The following is a 21,106-nucleotide window of genomic DNA, read 5'->3' as shown; positions in this document are numbered from 1 at the left end:
ATCTGTGTTGATCAGAATCAGTTTGAGCCTGTCTTCTTTGTCAACTGAGTAGGGAATTCCTGGGGGAAAAAAATGTGCTAGTAATACCAAAAAAGGATCATGGAGTGTGTTGGTTTTAGGGAAAAAGATTTAAAATGTAGTGTAAATAATTTCATCTGGTCACATCATTTCTCTTCTATAAACCACAGCCTTTAAACTTGTGTCAAACTCCAAGACTGTTGTACTCTTTTGCCTTTTGGTTTTCCATCCTGTTTGTGGTTGACACTGGCCTAAGCACCCTGTAGTTTTGCAGGAGTGGGGTTCAGGATTACTCTTATATTTACTGAAGTAGCATAGGAAGATGAGTATAAGAAATAAGGTTTCTTCTGTTAACTCCGGTTTACTCAGCCCTCAACTAGAGATGGGCATAAAGGTGCTGACAAGTAGAGCCTTTAGTTAAGCAGCATTGGTGTGTCTCCCATTACTTGAAAAAAAAAAAAAAAAGGAGGAAACATAAGAAAACTTGCTAAGAAATGAAGTTAAATTGATATTTTGGTACTTGCTACCCATTTTAAGTATTTTGTTTAGAAGGTCCCAAACCTAGGGAAACTATTATTAATAAAATTTATATTAACAATGATTCTTAGCCTCTCATATAATGCTCTTATTTCCATGGTTTCATTTATGTTTTCAAAGCAGTGTGATACTGTAGTTTGGATTTTTATATGCCATTTTCTACCTATTTCTTTAGTTTGAAATCTGAATGTTGTTAAATTATGTATTTTGGGGAGGGAAATAGAAACAGCTGGACAAATTGAAGTGTCTTGCTAGAGGTCATGTCGTGGGTTCTAGGGGGAACTAGATGCAGTGGCTGTCGACTCTTCATGCCCTGCCCCTGCTATGGTGCTCAAACTGCAAGTGACCTCAGTTGATTTTTTTATCTGCAAAATGGATCCATAATGTTTACTTTGCAAACTTATTATAGACCTAAACAAAAGAGTACATAAGGTATAGGATTTATAATACTCAGTAAATATACTCCCCCCCCATACTTTATTATGTAAACTGCTTTAAATGCAGAAAAGTTGAAAGAATTTTATAGGGGAATACATGGATAGTAATCATCCTATCAACCATTAAAGTTACTAGTTTTGTTTCCTGTGTCGATATTCATTTCTCCTTTTTGGTGTATATTTAGTTTTCTTTTGTCGTATTGATTGGGGTCCCTTACTAACCCAGAAAGTCTTTGAGATCAGACCCCTTTGCTTCCCTTTTCAGTACTAGGGATTACTTGGTACGTGGCCAGCACTCTCCATACACCACTCCTTCATACACTAAATATTAGCACGTCCACCAGAACTCTCTTCAGTGTTGGGAATGATCTGTAATTCTCTGTTGTCTAAAACAGTATTTGCTAGCCACTTGCACTCTTGGGTATTTGAGATGTGAGTGAGGAACAGAATTTTTTTTCCTATTTCAGTTAATTTAACTTTCAGTAGTCACAGGTGACTAATGGCCACTGTATTGAACAATGCAGTTCTGTATAATTAAGCTATTCATATTTTTTCAATATTTGCTCATTCTCTTTATTTCCCTTTTCCTTTAGCCTTTATTCTTCTTTCCTATTGCTATTAAAGAGCCCTAATTATGCCTTTATGTAGATAGTAAACAGACTCCAGGAGAATGTAAACAGTACCAGAGGGTGGTGATTTCAGTCATTGTTTAACTTGTTTTCTTTCTGGGTGGTACTATTTTTCCTCCCCCAGCCTAGCAAATACTTATTTTGCTAACACTTACTTTACAGAACTAAACCAAGATTCACTCCAGTCCCACCGGGTAGGACTTGAGTCAGATATATGGTGGCAGTTTCAAATCCTGTGCTCTGGGCTTGCTTGGTTTTCAAAGAGATACAGAGCAGCTTCCAACATGGTCCAGCTGCCATCAACTCAGTTTCAACATCATAAACTTAAGGGAGGCAGAGAGAAACAGGCCATACTCTCTGGCAGCCACAGTGTGTATTCTAGAAAAGGCCGGGCTCTCTCCCACCAGTGCCTTCTCCTTGTGTGGATGTGCTCTACTTTGTGGTCCACAGCCTGGTATGCAGTAAGTGCTCAGGAACTTTGCTGAGAAGACGTCAGTGAAAACAAATTTGAATTTTAACAATACCTCAAGGGTCCCCTGCTTTTGATCATTTGTTCATATTTGGATTACTCCAAATTTCTGAAGTAAACTTGAGGGTCATTGTCAAAACTTGGGAGATCCAAGTTGACTGTTGCAGCGACCCATTATATATGTGTTAGCTGAAATACTGAATGTGGGGTATATGAATGTGAATGTGGGGTATTTCTTGGGTTTCTGGAACTCACTGAAATATCCTAGGGAAAGATTTTTTTTTCAAAGATTTATTTATTTATTACAAGCACTGGGGTACAGACCAGAGGCACGGAAGGGTGAGAGGATTCACCAGAGACAGAGTGGGGAGCAGAATAGGCAGAAGGACCAAAATACACTGCTGAGGGTAGCAGCGGGCGAGACAGGAGAGGTCTGCTGAGCCATGTGGGAATCTGTCTGGCTGGCAGGGGAATTAAACCCGTGCTGCAGAGGCTGTGGACAACTTCACAGCACTGCTCTCAACCTGTTGCGCTACCAGAGAGGCCCAGGAAAAGATTTTTTGATGGTACTTCCTGTTAACCAGAACATTGCCACTTCCCACGCCATTTTTTGTCCATACTTAGGCATGCTATGAAGAAAGTAAATAGAAATAAGACCCAGACAAGAGCATTGTTTGAACCAAGGTTTGTTTCCCCCCTCCCCATTTCAAGTTGTGATTGGTTTTTATTAAAATGAAGCAGTACCATCATAATTAATATTTACTAAGAGCCAAGTGATAACTCTGCTATTTGCCAAGTGCAGACTAGCCACATCATCCAGTCCTCACAACAGCCTGAAGAGGGAGGCACCGGTATGACTCCATTCTATAGATGAGAGTCCCAGGCAGAAAGGGTCAGGTACCCACTTCAGTTCTCCTCAGTAGGAGAAAAACAGTAGGAAATGCCCAACTCAGCTTTGCATGATATGGATTTTCTGTTCTCTGCCAGCTATGCAAAGTAAACTCCTGTGTTTAACAGGGAGAGGGAATAAGAAAGGTTGGAAGGCTCAGAACCCACAGAATAATAAAAGGGCTTCCAAGTTGAAAGCTGGAAACAATACATTTTTAACAAAATGGGCAGTTACTCTAATTGCTGTGCCCCTACTGTTCAATTCCTTTTTATGTCCTAATTCATTAAATTATGTGCACACACAGGCTTATTATTTACAGATGTATGCACTTTTAACTGGCTCATATGAAACAGATGTTTCACGAAAGGTAACGGAGAGCAAGTGATCTAAACCCTCCTTTAGTGGGTATCAAGCGAGCCTTATGGCCCATTACCTGCAGGGCTTTTGCTATTATTTTGAATTGCAATGTCCAGTGTGGGGAGGAGAATTCAATCTGTGCCCCAGAGGAACAAATAAAAAATACAACAACCCTAAAGCAGACATCTGTGTCTCAAAATGAAAGAGGGTATGTGTGTAGGTGATAGGCAGGTGGTATTCACATGTGGGCTCAGGTGGATCTGAGCGCATTTATGAGCAATTTGAAGAAAAAAAGACCCATTGCATTACAGTCAATCTTTTTTAAAAGCCTTGTTCTATGATATTTTAGTCATTACAGTCTTAGAATTCATAGCCGAACAAAAACAATTATCTTCTCTTTATCCAGAATTTCTTCATTATTTTTAGATGAAATTATTGCATTGCTCTTGTTACTTGTAGGAATGCATGCAAAGCTTGGACAAAGCATGTGATGTCAAATTAGCATCTATTGTATTCCAAAAGAGTTGAAGTCAACTCTGACCACAGTTCTTGTCTGCTCCACAATAAATAACCTTCAGTTCAGAGCAATCGTAGAACTAATTTGAGTTATCTGTTGCTACATAGCAAACCTACCCAAAACTTAGTGGCTTAGAATACTATTAACATTCAAGGTTCTTTCTCACTTGGTGTGTCTTTCATATGGCTATCATCAGGTAGTAGTGGGGTTAGACTCACCTAAGGGCTTGATTAGACTTGATATTCCAGATGTCAACACTGTTTGCATGTCTACCTCCTCAAGTGCAACTGGAATAACTGGAGGCGGCCCAAGCATCTCGCTCTCCACGTGACTTCCTTATGTGACATTGACTCCCTTGCAGCATGTGGTCCCAGGGCTCTTTCCACCTTATCCCCCGGAATAAGCATTCCCAAGAACCTGCAAGGTTTCTTATTATCTAGCCTCATTTGTAACATAGCATTACTTTTGCCATATTCTGTTGATCAAAAGAAATCCCTGTACCAGTTCAGGTTCGAGGCAGCAGGACTACACAGTGGTGAGGATCACTGGAGGTGCCTTATCGAGCAGGCCAGCTTTGGAGACTAGCTACCATCCTAACTGGGTATAGAAATAAATGCACAATTCTTTTTCAAAATAGAGTAATATGGCTTAAAAATAAACACTGCCAATTCATTTTGCCATAAACTGGGTGGCATAGGTCACTGGACAGTGATTTTGTTGGGGTATGGAGAACTCTGATTTTCAATACTTCTTCAGAATGTTGGGGAGAGATAATAATTACCCCTTCAAGTCTGCAGTGAGACTTATTGTTAATGCTTTGTCAGGTATTCTCTAAACAACCACCAAAAATATAGGACAAAAAGATGACTGAAATTGTGTCATTTTGCACAGTGAAAGCTGGAAGTCATCATAACTGAATGATAAAATGGGACATGAAATATTAAGTGGCATATCAGGTTTATTGCATACATGACCATGAGAGTACATTTTATTTTGTCTTATGGAGCTTGGAAAAAATCCCTGTAATGGATTAAAGGTATTAAAACTCCCATATTCTTCCTGGCTCTAGGCCAGAGAACAAGGCCTGATAAATAATCCCAATAGACAGAATCCGTAGGAAGGAATTTTAAAATGTATTTATGATAGACATATTGACCTCCCTAACTAATAAAAATGTATGCATGAGGTTAGATCTAAAGGAAATGTGCAGACCTTACACATTTATAGTATATATAAATACACTATATACTCCATAATGTTAGCACCCTTAAAATATTTCCCACACCTCTCTGACATCTGGCTATCATACTGGGTCTTTATTTTGGACGCAAAGCAATGGCTTTTCTAGTAATGTGCAGTTACCAAAAGAAAGAATAGTTTTAATTTCCTTTCTCTTAAAGCAGGGGTCAGAAAACTGAGCCAAATCTGACCTGAGCCTATGTTTGCAAGTACAGTTTTGTTGGAACATTCCGCCTGTTCATTTATGTCCATCCACCACAGCAGAGGTGACTGTGAGAGAATACATGGCCCACAAAGCCTAAAATATTTACTCTGTGGCCCTTTCTAGAAAAAGTTTTCTTGTCTTAAAACATTAAAAAAAAAAAATAAAGAAACTGTCTGGCCTGGAATAGAAATGAGTGCTTTCTTTCTTATTTATAATCAACCCATTCTGGATCCAGACTTTCCCTAACTGTGTGACCTTAGCCAAGTCATTTACTATTTCTAAACTTCAGTTTCCTCCTGGGAATAGTGGAGATTTAAAAAAAAAAAAAAACTTATTTATGCATACAAGAGCTGGGGTATAGGCCAGAAGTATGATGGGTAAGAGGATTCACCAGAGACAGAGTGGGGAACAGAACAGGAGGATTGACTGAAATACACTGCTGAGGGGAGTAGCAGGTGAGACAGGAGGGGTCTGCTACACCATGTGGGTAGCTCCTTGGCTGGGGATGGAACTCGTGCTGCAGTGGCTGCAGATAGCTTTGTAGGTTACGTCTTAACCCCTTGTACCACCAGGAATAGTGGAGATTAAATAACTGATAATGACCACAATCCCTACTCTTCTTCATACTTTTATCTCCAGGGAGCAAGCAGGGTAATGGTAGTGAAAACACACCTCATATCATCCAGCACCATAGCTTGTGTGCTGTCTGCAGATTCTGCTGAATTGGCTGAACCTCCTCACGTAGCTGCTATTACATATAAGGATTTTATGCAGATTTAATTCTTTCAGTTTTTCATCCAATAAGTTTATTGAGTGCTTGCCATGTACAGGGCAGTCTTGTAAGCACTGAATATTTAAAGGCAGGGCAGCTTAAGCCTTGGTCTTTGCTGGTGATGGACTTGTGGTAGCAGGCCTCCGCACGCTTCCTTCCTCTGGTGTCAGCATTCATCTGGTGCTTTTAGCAGTCTGTTGCATGGGCCGAGAGAACAGTGTCTCCTAGCTTCACCAGCAGTTAGCAAGGTGTCTGGCCTACCACGTGCTCAATAAATATTTGTTAGCTGTTGGATGTTACTGTCTGATAATCACCACACTGTGCTGCTCTGGTCTCTGCACTTGGTCATTGCAAAGGTTCAGAACTTTGGGTTTGAGCATTGATGGAAGGCTCTCAAGCGAGAGATCAGTGTGGCAAAAAGGTGTTTGAAGAGACTGTTTCTGAGGGTTCTAGGTACATGGATGGGGTACAGACCAGGAAAACCCAGGAAAGGACTAATGCTGGAAAGTCTGGGAGGGAAGGGATGGTAGAAAGAGAAAGGCAGAAAGCTGCTCTAATACAACTTGTTTTACTCTTATTTACTTGAAGTTAACCTCCCCAAAACATCAGGGTCAAGGATTTCAAGAGGTAAAAATGGAAATGAAGGTTAACCAATCGAGAGGTGAAACATGTGTAGGAATAGATGGAAGGGCACAAAGAGTTGATATTCAACAGCACAGGTGTTATCCTTTCTACAGTGTTGATGACAACTCTGCCTGGTGAAACACCACCCTGTGATGGGCATTGTGTTTTACAACGATTGTCACTGGTTGCTCACAATGATCCAGTAAGGCATGTGCTATCATTTAATACAAAGAGGAACTGAAGCTCAGAGAGGTTAAGTAACATAATCAAAGACACACAGCCAGTAAGTGGCAGGTAGGCTGGCTCCAAAGTTCACACTTCCAACCACATGCCTCAACATGTCTATAAAGATGGAAAGTTCCTTGTAGGAAGAGGGACCATCCCTAGTGTAGGGATCTGCTCACAGTTAGAAGATGGATAATTATGTCTTTGAGTTACTTTTTATCAAGTTTTCCTAATCAGTTTCTTTAAGAAGTCAGACTAAAGCACGTTGAAACTCACGTCAAGAAATATTGAGAAATCAGTTTCTAAAAATCAACCAATAAGATTATAACATTTTTATAACTTGAATAATTCCATATAGAAACTAAAGAATCTTTTTAAATAAAATATCACCAGGGGAATTCTTTTCAACTGCTATGTTATACTCATCTCCAGCACTAGCAAAAGCTTTGTTAGTTACCTGGAAGGAGGGTCACTATCTTTCTGCTTCTGGTCCTTCCTTCCACCTGGTTCTCCTGGGAGGAGAGTAATTCAGCTCCTCATCTGGCACATTGCAAATCTATAGCAGTAACAGAAGAGTTGTGCACACATGTGGGATTCTGGATGTTGATTTAATTCTTGTGCCACATAAACTGTGGTCAAAAGAGAGTATATGCCCCACTGGCAAGAGAGCAAAAACCAGCTGAAGGATGGGGGCCCCAGACTATGCCCCCTGACCCTTGCACTCCCCACAGAGCCCCAAAGCTGACAGTGTTGCAGGCCACATTTGGCTTGAGTTGCTGCTTCTGACCATGTCTAGTCAGTCACCCTTGGGCCACTGCCAAAAGCCTTTGGAACTTGCTTTTAGTGGCTGCCATTCTGCCTGCTGGGGGCTAGTTTCTCCGCAGGGAAGATGCAGGGTGTGAGTGTGTGTGTGTGTGTATGTGTGTGTGCATGTCTACCCTCTTCTAATTCCTGTGTTTGCTTGTAGGGACTTTCCTACTTTATTGCTCTGACTGGAAAAAAGGACCACTGTTTCTGTCCATTATATTTTTTTTCTTTTTTTTTCCTTTTCCACTTTTGCTTTGGGTCTTTATAATGAGATGACAGTGGGTATGTACTTATGTGTGTATAAGTTAGACATCGTTTATACACTTTAAAACTTGCTGCCAGGATAGCTTCTTGCCCTAGAAGTTCTGCACTGTCAGAGAGAGGATGTCCTGCAGTTCCTGGGCTACACCCATTCCCAGAACCCAGCCCAAGCCCATGTGAGTTCAAATCCTGGCTCATTGGTTTCCAGCTGTCTGGCCATAAACAGGTTACCTAACTACTCATGGTGTCTTTGTTTCCTGACTATGAAAAAGAAATATTAAGACTAGTTATCTCTTACGATCATTATGGGAATCAAATGAATTCATCTACATAAAATGCTTAGAATGGGGTGGCAGCTAACCCAGAGTACATGCTCCTTAAATGTTAGCTATTAATAATGTTATTGTAATATTATTTGACTGGACTCTGGAGATATTTCTGTCATTTTATATGGTAACCATATTCATCACATTATTAAGATACGGACTTGCCCACCTTTCTTCAAATATTCTAATTATGAAGTGTCAGCTATTTATGAGTTTTTAATAGAGTTTTGTAGTTTACAAAGTGTCATTCCTTGCAATGTTGTAAGCATGCTTGTCCTCTCCACTTTCCAGCTAGGAAACTGAGGCCCAGGAAGGGGAAGTTACTGCTAGTAAGAGCAGCGTTAGGAACTGGGCTACCCTTGAGTTCCCCTTCTGCCTGCCCTCCAAGGCTGAGCAGAGTTCTTCAGTGCCATGGATTGTTTTCTTTGCTGTTGCCACTCCTTTGTCCTAGAGCTTCCCCACTAGTATCCTTACTCTGGATCAGAGTTTTTCACCTCTATTTACAATTTTGTATTGTTTGGGGGGTGGTTTGTAACAATTCTGACCTCTACCCATAAATGCCAGTTGCACACCAATTATGACAACCAGAATGTCTGGGGGTGGGGTGGGGGTGGAATCAGTGTTGGTTAAGGACTGCTCTAGATTAAGGAAGGAGGGGAGAAAATAAGTGTGGTGGAGATGGGAGGACAGAATGGGCTGTCATTTATGAATTACTTGCAGTGTACTGGGCAGGTTGCAACAGGCAAATTCACCAATAAGAATTTTAGGGTTATCTGCATTTTCATGAAGGGGAGACCCTGGGGCTCAGAGAAGTAAAGAAAACCCTATGGTCATGAAATTAGTAAGTGGCAGCAAGAGACACTCAACTATAGGTCCATCCAACAGCAAAGCCCATGTCCTTGCCATCACCCCCACACAGTTTCTTGCAAACTCCTGGTGTTAGTTCTTTTTAGAACCCAAGAAGAATTGAAGATTAAGTTATAAAAGCAAGGATTAAATTGGTTTCAAAGTTATTTTGAGACTGCTAATAAGGTGCATATAGGTAAAGAACAAAATAAAAACATCTTTGTAGCAGTCTTATAACTGAGTAAGCAGAGCATTATTTTTTATAAGAGGGGTTTGGCTCAATTCTGATGTGAATACTCTTCACTTCTCTCAGATCTCAGTAGAGTGGCAAGGACCCCATGTGACAAAGCGTAATTCCATCATCATCTTCCTTAAATATTCCCAAAGCATCCCCTTATTATTTTTCTGCAACATATATATATGTTCTCTCTCTATATATATATGTGTGTGTGTGTGTATATATATATATATATAGAACATAAGCCAAGAATTTTGTACCTCAGATGATAATACATCTTAATGCTCTTGTTTTAATTCACTTGTGTGCAGGAAACTCTAACAGATAATAGAATGTCATTTATTTGCAATAATTGCTTTTTTTAAATTATGGGAATCCTGATTGGATATGGGACTGAATCATTGGGTGTTAAGATAAACTCTTCAGGGGGACCTTAATATTGCAATACAATTAGCTTCATCTACACACTGCTCCTGAGACCTGCTCCAGCATTTGTTCAGTTAATGCAGTCCCACTTCTAGTGGCTCTCACTTCAGATCATTAATAAGTGGTTAGGTATGTCAGCCTGGGAAGTGATTTTAAAGGAGAATTTATTCGAACCCTATCATACACTTAGTGTGTCCTAGAAAATAGTGATATAAAGCATTGTCTGTTAAAAATGTCAACCAAAACAACCTATGAGATAATTTTCGACTATGTTCCTTGAAGCAGGAAAGCATATTATAAAAATGAAATGTAGGTGTTGAACGTGTCATGGTCCCTTATGAAAATATGACAGTGCTTCCCATGGTAAAAGTGAGTCCCAGGAATAATTCCTGCTGCTGGCCGGAAGCCCAGGCAGGTGCAGCTACACTACAGAATGATGAGTGGATCCTGAGCCTCGTGCTGGCTCTTTTTGAGGCCCATACTATCTTGTCAAATTTTACTGGGGCTGGAATCAAGTCAGCATTTAGAAATTTATAACCATAAATTAAAAGAAAGGGAGGCATACAATTCTGCATTTCTTAAATCTGAGTCAGTCCACCTAGCCAGACCACACACAATGTTTCTAGCCAAAGAAACGAATGAAAGGGATGGAAAATGAGTTCATTAACTGTGGGTTTCAGTGAAGTCATAGTAATATACATTAAGTCATTTAAAATTTTAGAGGGCGTGAGAATTGTAGTATGTTTTTAAATTTCCAAATTCTAACATACTGGGTTCTGAGGACCTCCTTTCCAGGGATTTTGGGGAGAAGTAAATGAATTACCTTAAACTTAGCACAACTCCCTCCCGCCTCCACCCTAGCTCCACCACTATAGTAAGTGCTCAGTAAATAGTAAATGCTATTAGTTCATTGTCTTCCGGTGCAACTTTGAACCTGCTGCCAACTAAAATCTACTGCCAAAATTCCATGGGAGAGAAGGCAGGCTCTGGCTTCTGGTGATCATAAACACACACACAGTCTGAGATCTTAATGTATTAAGTACTTAACAAGGTGGAGTGTTTAGTAAGGACCTGTGCAAAGGGAAAGCTGACAGCGTTCCCACGCCAAATTGACTCAGCAAACTGGGGTTCCGGGGAGGTTAGGACAATAGCAAAGCATTTTTATGTCAGGGTGTCTCAAAGGTTGTTAATGTGTATAGGAATTATCTGGGGATCTGGTTAAAATGCCTATTCTGATTGGCATTTCTTGGGCGGAACGGAGTCTGCATTTATTAAGTTCCCAGGTGATGCTGCCACTGTCCCGGACCACATTTTGAAAAGTGAGGTTTCTTTTAAGGGCTAGAAAATCAAAGTCTTTCCCCAGTTGCGGCTTTTGTCCCTTGCCTGTGTTCAGCACCTGTTGCATGTGTGGTCAGAATAGCAGGGATTCTCATAACCCAGCTCCAGTCCTCGGCCAGGATCCCGGGTGACCCGGGCAAACACACACTCCTTCAGGGTCACGGGCAGGTTACTGAGTCAAGACTGCCAAAGGCCCGCGCCGCGAAGATGTTTTCTTTCTCTCCCCACCCCCTCCTTCCCTTCCTCGCCTGCTCCAAACCCAGCACTAATCTTGGAGCTGCTTTATGATAACAAAGCCAGCAGCGGAGTGAGGCAAGACCATTTCAGAGCAGAGGTTTTCTTGCTTGGCAATTACTTAATTTCAGAATGCGGTTCACAGATTTGCAAACCCCCCTTGCATGGAAACAAACCACTTTTCCTGAAAGATTAAAAGCAGATCTCCCTCGAAGAGGCGACAGGAAAATTAAAAGAGCGACAGACAGTACACAGCCCTCCCCGCACCCCTCAAGTTTGGAAGCGTGTAAATTATATTTTAATAAAATGTCTACACGCGCGCTCGCACACGCATGCGCACATGGATGCAGCGGAGAATCTGGTTCTAATTACTTGTACTTTAGTTGAACTTTGGCGTTTCCTTTGACTTTCTCCCTAATGTATGTGAGCTGTGGGCCTTGCAATCCTGCCGTGAATCCACAGAAAAAAAAAGGGGGGGAAAAATCCAGACCGACTGTCTTTGGTGCCAACAAAAATGAAGCCCAACTGAATGTTTTGACCAAATGCAACACTTTGCTATTCTCCCTTAATTAGCTGAAATTACTCCCTCCCACTGGGTAGGAGCTCTGGGCTCAAAATTCCCCTGGGGCCATGCAGGAAATGCCTTTTGCTTTACAACTCCTTTTTCTTTTAAGGCTCAGCTGCCCGGAGAGTGCATTAAAATACTGTCTTAATCATGGAAGGTTTAGTAAAAAGACAGAGCCTTCATAATGCGTGGTGCCAGCCTGCCTCTAATCTTGCCCAACATAAAATCCTGATATCTGTCAACATGGTTTAGCTAGCAGTAAATTAGTTCTCACAAAGAAAAAAGTAGTGTATTGGGGTCTCTCTTAAAAATGTTATCTGCTACTTCATCTAACCTTTAGAAAAATGCCAAGCATGTTAGGAATTGTGAAGGGAGCTTTTGTTGGAGACTTGCTGTGTGTTTAAATGACACTCAGGTGTGTTATAACAACAACGACATTTATACTGTGTTTTCTCAGGTGAGTTAGGTTTGTAAGTGCCAAGTCTTCTTAAGAGGCAATAGCATTCTTTTTTGCGGGGGTTGGGGGGCAGAGGGGGTGGTAAGGCCAGTGTTTAAGAAAGCTTTATCCCTGGTATTCTGCTTTTGCACCTTCTCAATCAGTGGAGCTGTCCATCAGGTCAGTTTGTTTTTGTTTTGTCTGCAAACACCCTCTGAGTTTTGAAGTCCTTGAGGGTAGTGCTTCTCAAAATGCCAGTTGCAGACCAGTGCCCATTCCTAGACTGCCTGTTGTCCATCCACAATGAGATAATCCACAATGAGATAAGAGTGAAAATTAAGAGCAAGTATTTCCAAACGTTTTTGTAGCAATTTGACAGTAATTTCATTCATGTCTGGTAAATCTTTTTTGTAAAGTTGTAACTTGTAGTCTGGACATCTTCTTTTTTCTTTTTTTTTAAAGATTTGTTTTATTTTATGTTTATAGGAACTGGGGTGTAAGCCAGAGGTACAGTGGGTGAGAGGATTCACCAGAGACAGATTGGGGAGCAGAACAGGCAGATCTACTGAAATACACTGCTGAGGGGAGCAGTGGGGCCAGACAGGAGAGGTCTGCTGCGCCATGTGGGTTAGCTCCCTGGCCTGGGATGGAACTGGATAGAACTCATATCCCAGTGGCTGGCAATAACTTGATAGCACTGACTTTAACCCCTGCGTCACCAGGGAAGCCCTTGGACGTCTTTTTCTTAATTCCTTTTATTTCTAGAGAGTCATTATGTAAATTTAGTTTTTCCTACAAATTCATTGTATATGTTCATTATATCTATAAGATATATTAGGAAAAGTACATAGTCATACAAAAATTAATTACTAAGTATATGTCTATCTATATATATAATTGAATATTATTAAATCATGAGGAAGAAACAAAAAGAAATAGTCCTTTACCATAGTCAGGTAATCACTAATTTACAGTAATACCTACCTCCCCACCTTACCCCCGGAATTCTGCTGATTGCTGATCTGGCTCCCATTTTGAAGAGCATTGGTTTAAAGACTACAATACCTATAATGAACTCTCTGTGAGGAAGGTGACACTAGCTTTGTTTTCCTCAGTGGCCGCCATCTCTACACTAGGGGCATGGAGAGGTTTAAAGTAAAGGCTAGAAGCTTCTGTTCATGCAGATTTGGTTCTGCTCTCCATCTCCATTTGCATGTTGGCAACCCAGAGAAGCCCTCTCAGCACCTTGGGTGCTGACTCTGCTCTGGGCAAGGACCCAAGAAGCCAAGAAGCCACTCGAGGAGCAGGAGTTGCTCTGACATGGCCATTCCCTGACCAAGCAAGGCAGCCCATCTGGCTAGCGGTTTGGATGCCACGGTGGAAGCTGCTGCTTGTTGGGGATGTAATCATCAAACAGAACAGAATAAATCAATAAGTAAGCAAGGAAATAAATAAAAGCAGGAGGCAAAAAGCAGATCCGAATTAGTCCTCAAAGACTGCTTTCCCAAACTGAAATCACATCAGGATAGCTTGAGTGCAGTTGTTTTATTGAATGACACATCCTCTTTTCCCCCTGGGAAGTCTAAAAACTGCTTTTTTTGGACTGCCTGAGATCGCTGAATGAGCTAATACAGGATGCGTTGTCTGCTGAGCCTGCAGAGTTTTCGAACAAAAATTTTATCATTCCATGGACTGATTGTGCTAGCCTGGAGTAAGGAACAAAATGTTTAAGGCCTCTCCAGGGCATTTGATGAATCTAACTCTAATTTAAAGGAACTAATAGATTATTGATTTAAGCAGGATGACAGTGAACAGATCAATGGCCAAGCGCTCTGTAACTACCTTAAATACCAAAATGACTAGTGAAATGGGAGCCATAGGCTTTATCTCTCCCTTGTCTCTCATTGGGAGACAAAAATGGAAAAGGGCCACTAATAAACTTTGCCACATTACCAAAAAAAAAAAGAAAAAGCCAGAGGTTACATTAAAGTAGGAATCTGTTCTTCTGTTGATGTCATATCCTGGTTATAATTCTAGAGTTTATTGTGATTTGCTTAAAGCTAGATTTGGCAATCTGACCACAACATTAGATTTTCTTACCCTTTTTTGGTTTGCATTGTTCTTAGTGTCATAGGCCACATAGAGGACTTTAGGTTATCAGTTTTTTTGAGGGTATATTTAAATAGACGTAGTCAAATATTCTTCTACCGGTGGGAAAATTTTTCTGAAGATAATGATTTCTTGTCATTTATAAGTCTTTGCAATTTAGGTTTGTGTGGGATTTTCTTACGACGTTCATAGAATTCAAATTGCAAACCACAATAGAACCAATTCATCCTTTGAAACACAGCCTGATCTCCTCCTCCTAGAAGTCTCTCTTGATTTCTCCTGGGTTGACTAAGGCATATATAGCCTTTTAAATCATTACAATATTTCAGTGGCTCCTAAACTGCTGCTATTTGTATCCACTTGGGAGATTTTTTTGTAAATAACACTGATAGCTGGTTTCCATTCACAGACATTCTAGCATAGTAGGTTTTACATACAAAATGGGCATTAAAATATTTAAAAATATTTTGGTAGCTCTAATAAACAACCAAGTTTGAGAACCACTGTGTCATATTCTCATTGCTGCCTTGTTTTCTGTGAGGCCAAATTTACCATGCATGCCCATAGCGTGTAACACAGTGTCTGATATGAAATAAGAAATTGTACACATAAGTGTCTTTGTACAAATATGGGAAGTTCAGAGCACTACTGGTGAAATCACCACAGTCTTAATAAATAAAAATCCAGAGCCCTCACTATTGCTTGCTCATAACAGAACAGTTTCATTCATAGCAACTATACAGGAAAAGCCTTCTGGATTCATTCATTCATTATAAATGAAGCTCACCCATAGAAAAATGACTTAAATCAATTTCTAGAAAATAGTTTTAGGATTTTGGAGTCTTCCCATTTTGTGTATGATGCCCCATGTTTCTTGGGTATTGTACAGGGTTCTGTTTCCTCTCTTTGCAAGAGGGAAATGCTGGCCACCCTTCAGTGCTTGTATTTGAAATGGCATATTTATGGAAATCACCACCCACTTTTGAAATTCAGGGCATAGTTCTGACAGCTGAATCCAGCCCAAAAAGAATTCTATTTACAGTTTCCTAGACAAGCCAGATTAGCTGTTCCACAAGAGCAAGTGGAACATTAAAACACACACTCCACACGTTGCTGCTGTGGAGAGCACAGCACAGGATTGATTATAGTGGTGACGACAGGACTCTGTCAGAGTTGTTGAAACAGTGGGGTGGAAGTTGAGGCACACAAATAAAACGTATCCAAAAAATGGGGGAGGCTTCTAGGAGAGGGCTTAGCTAGCTTATGTTGATATTGGGAGTGTAAATTGCTGTAGCCTTTCTGCAAGTCAACTTTTCACCATGAATTTAAAAGTAATACTTTTTTTTTTTTTTAAATAACCATAGCTTTTGAAATAGTGATTCCGCTTCTGAGAATTTATTCTAAGGAAAAAGCCAGATTAGCTACAAAGATGCTCATCATAATGGAATGTTTTACAAGAAAACTATTTATGACAGGGAAATAAACTTATGACATAATAAGTTAAACAAAGTCCCAAGCAAACTCTACAGTATAATTCCACTCTAGTAAACAAGCAAACAAACTAAAACCTTTTTCCTGCATAGAAAAGTGGAAGGATGCATGCCAGGATGACAGCAATGGTTTTCTCTGAGTGAAAAGATCGTGACTGATGCTGTGTGTGTTTATTTTCTTAGGTCTCTAACTAAGAGCAATATACTATTTTGTACTTTAAACAGCTATTGTTTTCTTGATGTCATGATTACTCATGTGCTCTCAGAGCAGCTGATTAGCTTAGTTTGAGGCATGCTTTTGCATTTACAGCTTGATCCTGATCTGATAAGCACTAGTGACATCTCAAATGCCAGCCTTTCCACGATGGTGCCAAGCTCTCTAGAGTAAGGGCTGTCTTTGTCCCAGATACCTCAGTTCTAACCAGTAAAGACTAATAGATTTATCTACTAGACCTGCACTACTCTGATGAGTTTGTTCCAAGATTTTTCTGTATTACAAAATTATTATAATTATAGTTGGCTCTATTCCAAAGGGATAATTACTTTTTTAAGGAGGCAAATGAGTATAAGAAAGTTATTTGGTTTATAATTTTATCAATTTAGCAACTTAGAAGGGCACTTAGTGTTTAATATAAGGAAAAAAAGGAAAAGGAAGAAGTTCATGTGTTAATTCAACAAAGCTGTATTGATTACTTACCAACTATGTGCCAGAACCTTTTCTAGGCCTGGAACACAGTTGTAAATAATGCAGGAAAGTTCCTTGGCCTCATGAAACCCATCCTTGGGGACTGGCAGAGTCAGAATATAAAATTATACACAGGTTTTTATAGACACATAGAAAATAAAAGAAAGTAATGGGGTATGGTGACCAGGAGTGGGAAGAGGCATTTTCTTTAAAGAACTCATTTCTGAGGAGGTCATATTTACTCTGAAATATAAGAGGGTGAAAAGGAACCAGAGATATTAAAGTCAGAATTTTCAGGTTGGGCAAATGTTAGTGCTGTAAACTTAAGTTGTTGACCTACTAAAGAGATGGAATAGAAGATAGGGTTTAGAACTCAATAAATGAGAATCATTGAAAAAAAATCAGTCATCAATGGTGTAACTAAGGGACACACTATGAAGAGCTTTATATACACAGTAAGAAGTCTGACTTTGATATCATTGGTGACTATGGAAGGCTTAAGAAGGGCGAGGTGGACTGGTTTTAACTTTTTGAACAGTTATCGCGACTGTGTGTTTAAAGAATAGACCGTGGGATGTGGGTAGGGAACAGGAAGACCAGTAAAGAGCTATTGCAGTTGTCAAGGCAAATTACTAGCCTGGTGTGGCAGCAGAATTGGGAGATAGAGGTGGATTCATGTGGTTAGGAGGGAGAGTTGACCTAATTTATGGAAATAGTGGCTATAGGACAATCCAGTCATTAGGGTTTCTAGTCTGGAAGTTGTAGGAAATGGAACAACTGGAAATATTACTTTCAAGGAAATATACTATAAATTGTAAATTGAAGATTCTAAGCTTCTGGAACATTATTTGATGACTTCCAATTACCTTCTCTATTTATATTACACTTTGTGACTTTGCCTGTGAAGGGAATAGGACCTATTCCTGCTTTGACTTTGAACATAAATCTGGGAAGTTAGGAGTGGGACAATACTTAGGTCTTAAATTCTATGAATTCCCCTTCCCCATGGAATTTGAGGGGTTAGAAATGAGATGGGGAATTGTATATTTTAAATCCAGAGTAGAGAACAATGTGATTCTGTGTCATTCTGTACCATTAGTGTAACCCAGTACTTCTCAAACATCAATTGTACATTTGTTCATCTGAGAATTTGGTGAAAATGTGGGTCTGAATTGGTGCCTGTATTGTATTTTCTAGTACAGTCTCAAGTGCAGCCTTTGAAGAGCAAAAGTCATACCGATACAGTTATTAGTGGAGAGCAGTCTGGCCACAAGCTAGAGGTCTCAGTGTAGACAAATAGAGTAGCTGCTTTGGTCATTTTCTTCATTTGTCTTAAGGACATATACTTTTGGTTAAGTGAGCAACAGATCAAAAAAGTCACTTCAGGGACGCTACGTATTTTAGAAGTGGGGCGTTGGAGGGGGCTGGGGTAGGAATGAGGAGAAGTCTGGGCTTGCAGTGTGGAGATCAGACTCTGACCCTGTTGATCCTGACAAGCTCCTGTGCTCCTCAGGCTTTGTTTCTTTTGAAGTCAAAATGGTGATCAAAACCATCCCCCCCACTGTGCCCAGTGTAGAGCACCACACCAATGTCGTGTCCCTGCTGTTGTGCCTCCAGTGACGCTTTTCTGTGGCCTGTCCCAACAACTGTTACTGCCGAATGGGGGCAGAATGCACTGGTGGAAAACAAATGAACTGAAATGTTTTTTCTCTTTTTCCTCCTGCTCCTTCTCCATTATAGCCATTGAGACCCAGAGCACCAGCTCTGAGGAACTGGTCCCCAGTCCTCCATCTCCACTGCCTCCCCCTCGAGTGTACAAACCCTGCTTCGTCTGCCAGGACAAATCATCGGGGTACCACTATGGGGTCAGCGCCTGTGAGGGCTGCAAGGTGAGTACCCACACCCCTGTGGCCGGTTTGTTCACGTGCTTCATTCATGTGTCCTCCGGGGGTGACCTGCCCAACTTCAGAAATGAGTCGCTTCATGTCACCCCCGGTCAGTATGGTCACCCAGGTTGTATTCAGTGGTCTTCACTTCTTCCTTATATCTCATTAGTTTTAAATTCAGAAACTCCCCCAAGTGACTGATTGGGGTCAAATGATCTAGGGCCTTTAAAATACTCCATATAACAGTTTCTTTCAGGCAACAAGAGCCCTTTGAAGAAGTCCTGAAAAGCATCATTCTGTTTCTCTTTAGAACATGCTGTCTGATGTCTTTGTAGTTTTATTTTATTTTTAAGTATGACTGACAATCCACTGAATCAACTTGCAGAGAATCCAAGGTTGAAATTGGGATTTATCTTCTAGCTGTTTCCTCAGCCCTGTGGCCTTTGAATTACAGTTTGATTTCCAGCCTGTAGGGACTTGCTACTGTGTGTGTGTGTGTCATAAATTCAGGGGAGCTGGATTTAAAATTCCAGCCTACAAAGTAGTGGAGGTTGAACATGTGTCAGAGAGGATATGGCTGCTTTGAATCAAGTTAGACAATTGTTATCGAGTCCAGTAGGCTTAATTGAGTAAAAGAGCTTCTTATTTTTTTAAAGAGAGGAAAGAAACAAAGAATGACTTCACAGACAAATACTACTCATCCATGGAAAATTTCTCAAAGGAGCTATGACTTTCTTGAGCCAAGCCTACCCTCAATATACAGGTCCTTTAAGTTCTTTTGGGGGTGATGTTTCAGCTCTGCTATTCGTATATCTAAATTTCTTGTTTGCTTGGTAATTGTAAAACATGTTGGAATAATATTACAGGTATGCCATGGCATTTTATATTTGGCTTATCAGATTTAGCATTTGTTGTTATCGTATGATCAGTTAGCCAGTCTTTGTAACAAATTGTCTTTCATTTGAATGGCTTAAAACAATAATCTTTTAATTAAACTCCAATTCTATGGGTTAACTCCTTGGGCCAGGCTCCTCTGAGGGTGCCTCTGGTCTTAGCTATGCTCCATGTGCATCTCTGGTTAGCTAGTCTTTGCTTCTGGGCATGCTCCCTGTTGATGGGGAGCCTCTGTCCTTTTTCTGGGGGCCTCTCATTCCCACCAGGCTGACCTTAGCTCATTCACAGAGGCAGTTTTCTGGAAGAGAGAACAGGGGTGCTCAAGGTCTCTGGAGGTGTAGCTCACAAGTGACACATTGTCCCTTCTGCCATATTGGCCAAAGCAAATCATGTGGCCAGTCATATATCCCTGCCCCTTGTAATGGGATTTTGTAGCTCCTCTCAGTAAGAAGTTGAGTTTATGTTCCAACCTCTTGAAATCTGAGATCATTTTTGCATTCACTCTCACACACTCCAGGTCTAATTTCCTGTGAATATAAAGTGGAGCCTAGCTCTGCTGGCCAACACCTCACACACGGTCTGGTTTGCAATAGATGCTTAAAGATGGAGCCTTTATTGACGAATAAATGTCACTTAGCCCCTCAGAGAAGTTCTGTGAGTGTCTCCTTTTAAATAATTTGCATAAACAAGTTTAATTTAAGACCAGTTTGGGAAAATTAATTCAAGGCTATCTTTCTGACTCTGGGATTTTATTGGTTATTTTCAAAGGATGCTCTTTCTTAGAGTAGCTACAGATATTGTGGCCAAGAATGGTAGCAGTGACCAATTGGCAGCCAAATAAAAAGCAAAATATTTGTCCATCTAACTGTTGCTTTATTATTAGTAACCCCTAGCTGAACAAACTGAAATTTATTCTGATATTTAAGATGGTTTTAGCAGAATGCCAGTTCAGTTTTTCCATTTGTTGTCCAATATATAAATAAATCATTTTCTGATGCTCATTTGAAAGTTAAATTAAAAAACACTCCTTTATTTCAGAAAACTTTTCAGTCATCTTATGTTCGGAAATCTTAATGAGGTATGTTGTAACTCAGCTTACCTGCTCCCATTACGTCTAAGGAACAGATATTATCAAACATGTCTCTTCTCGTGGCAGATTCCAGACCCTACATATTAAACTGTTTCACAATCTGTACAGTACAAACTGTTTTAATCAGTTCTTAGTCAGCTAATTCCCTGGCCTCTTATTCTAATTTGGGACTCAGGATTCTTTTTAGGAAAAACTCAAACAAAAACAGAACCCATACCAGCACAAGCAGCTTTGGTCAACTCAGTTAAATGGTCAAGATTCATGTTATGCGATGTCTTTTTAACAGAGCTGTTAGTCCAGGAAGGTCAGAGGAGCTTGCCAGGCAGTTGTCAAATCTGAGAATTTTTGTATTGCCAGTGGGCCTCTGAAAATGTAGACTGTCTTTCCTCCTGGTTTTGGAGAAAGACTGGCCTGCATTTTGCTTACTGAGAAAATATAGTTACGAAATTCATGGAATTGAAAACCATGAGTAGGTAAGACTATAATGTATCAGTCAAAAGAATGAAATATACCCGAAAAAAAATTAATACAACTTTTGTTATCATTTTAAAAGCTAC

The 21,106-nt window shown here is 40.3% G+C and overlaps 1 protein-coding gene across 4 annotated transcripts in view; it reads left to right on the top strand.

Annotated features, from left to right (window-relative positions):
* The window catches only part of RARB (retinoic acid receptor beta), a gene marked incomplete at both ends in the record, with an annotated part of 333,578 nt that overhangs the window by 199,567 nt on the left and 112,905 nt on the right, over positions 1–21,106 (top strand). For all 4 annotated transcript variants that reach the window (XM_084248146.1, XM_084248149.1, XM_084248148.1 and 1 more), the window contains one exon: positions 18,420–18,568. In XM_084248146.1, the coding sequence (XP_084104272.1) occupies positions 18,420–18,568 (149 nt within the window). The remainder of the gene's footprint in view (positions 1–18,419; positions 18,569–21,106) is intronic.

This window comes from Talpa europaea (genome assembly GCF_964194135.1).
Source record: "Talpa europaea genome assembly, chromosome: 11".
NCBI classification, from domain to species: domain Eukaryota; kingdom Metazoa; phylum Chordata; class Mammalia; order Eulipotyphla; family Talpidae; genus Talpa; species Talpa europaea.
Note: the sequence above shows the minus strand (reverse complement) of the source record. Positions and strands in the feature narration are given on the sequence as shown.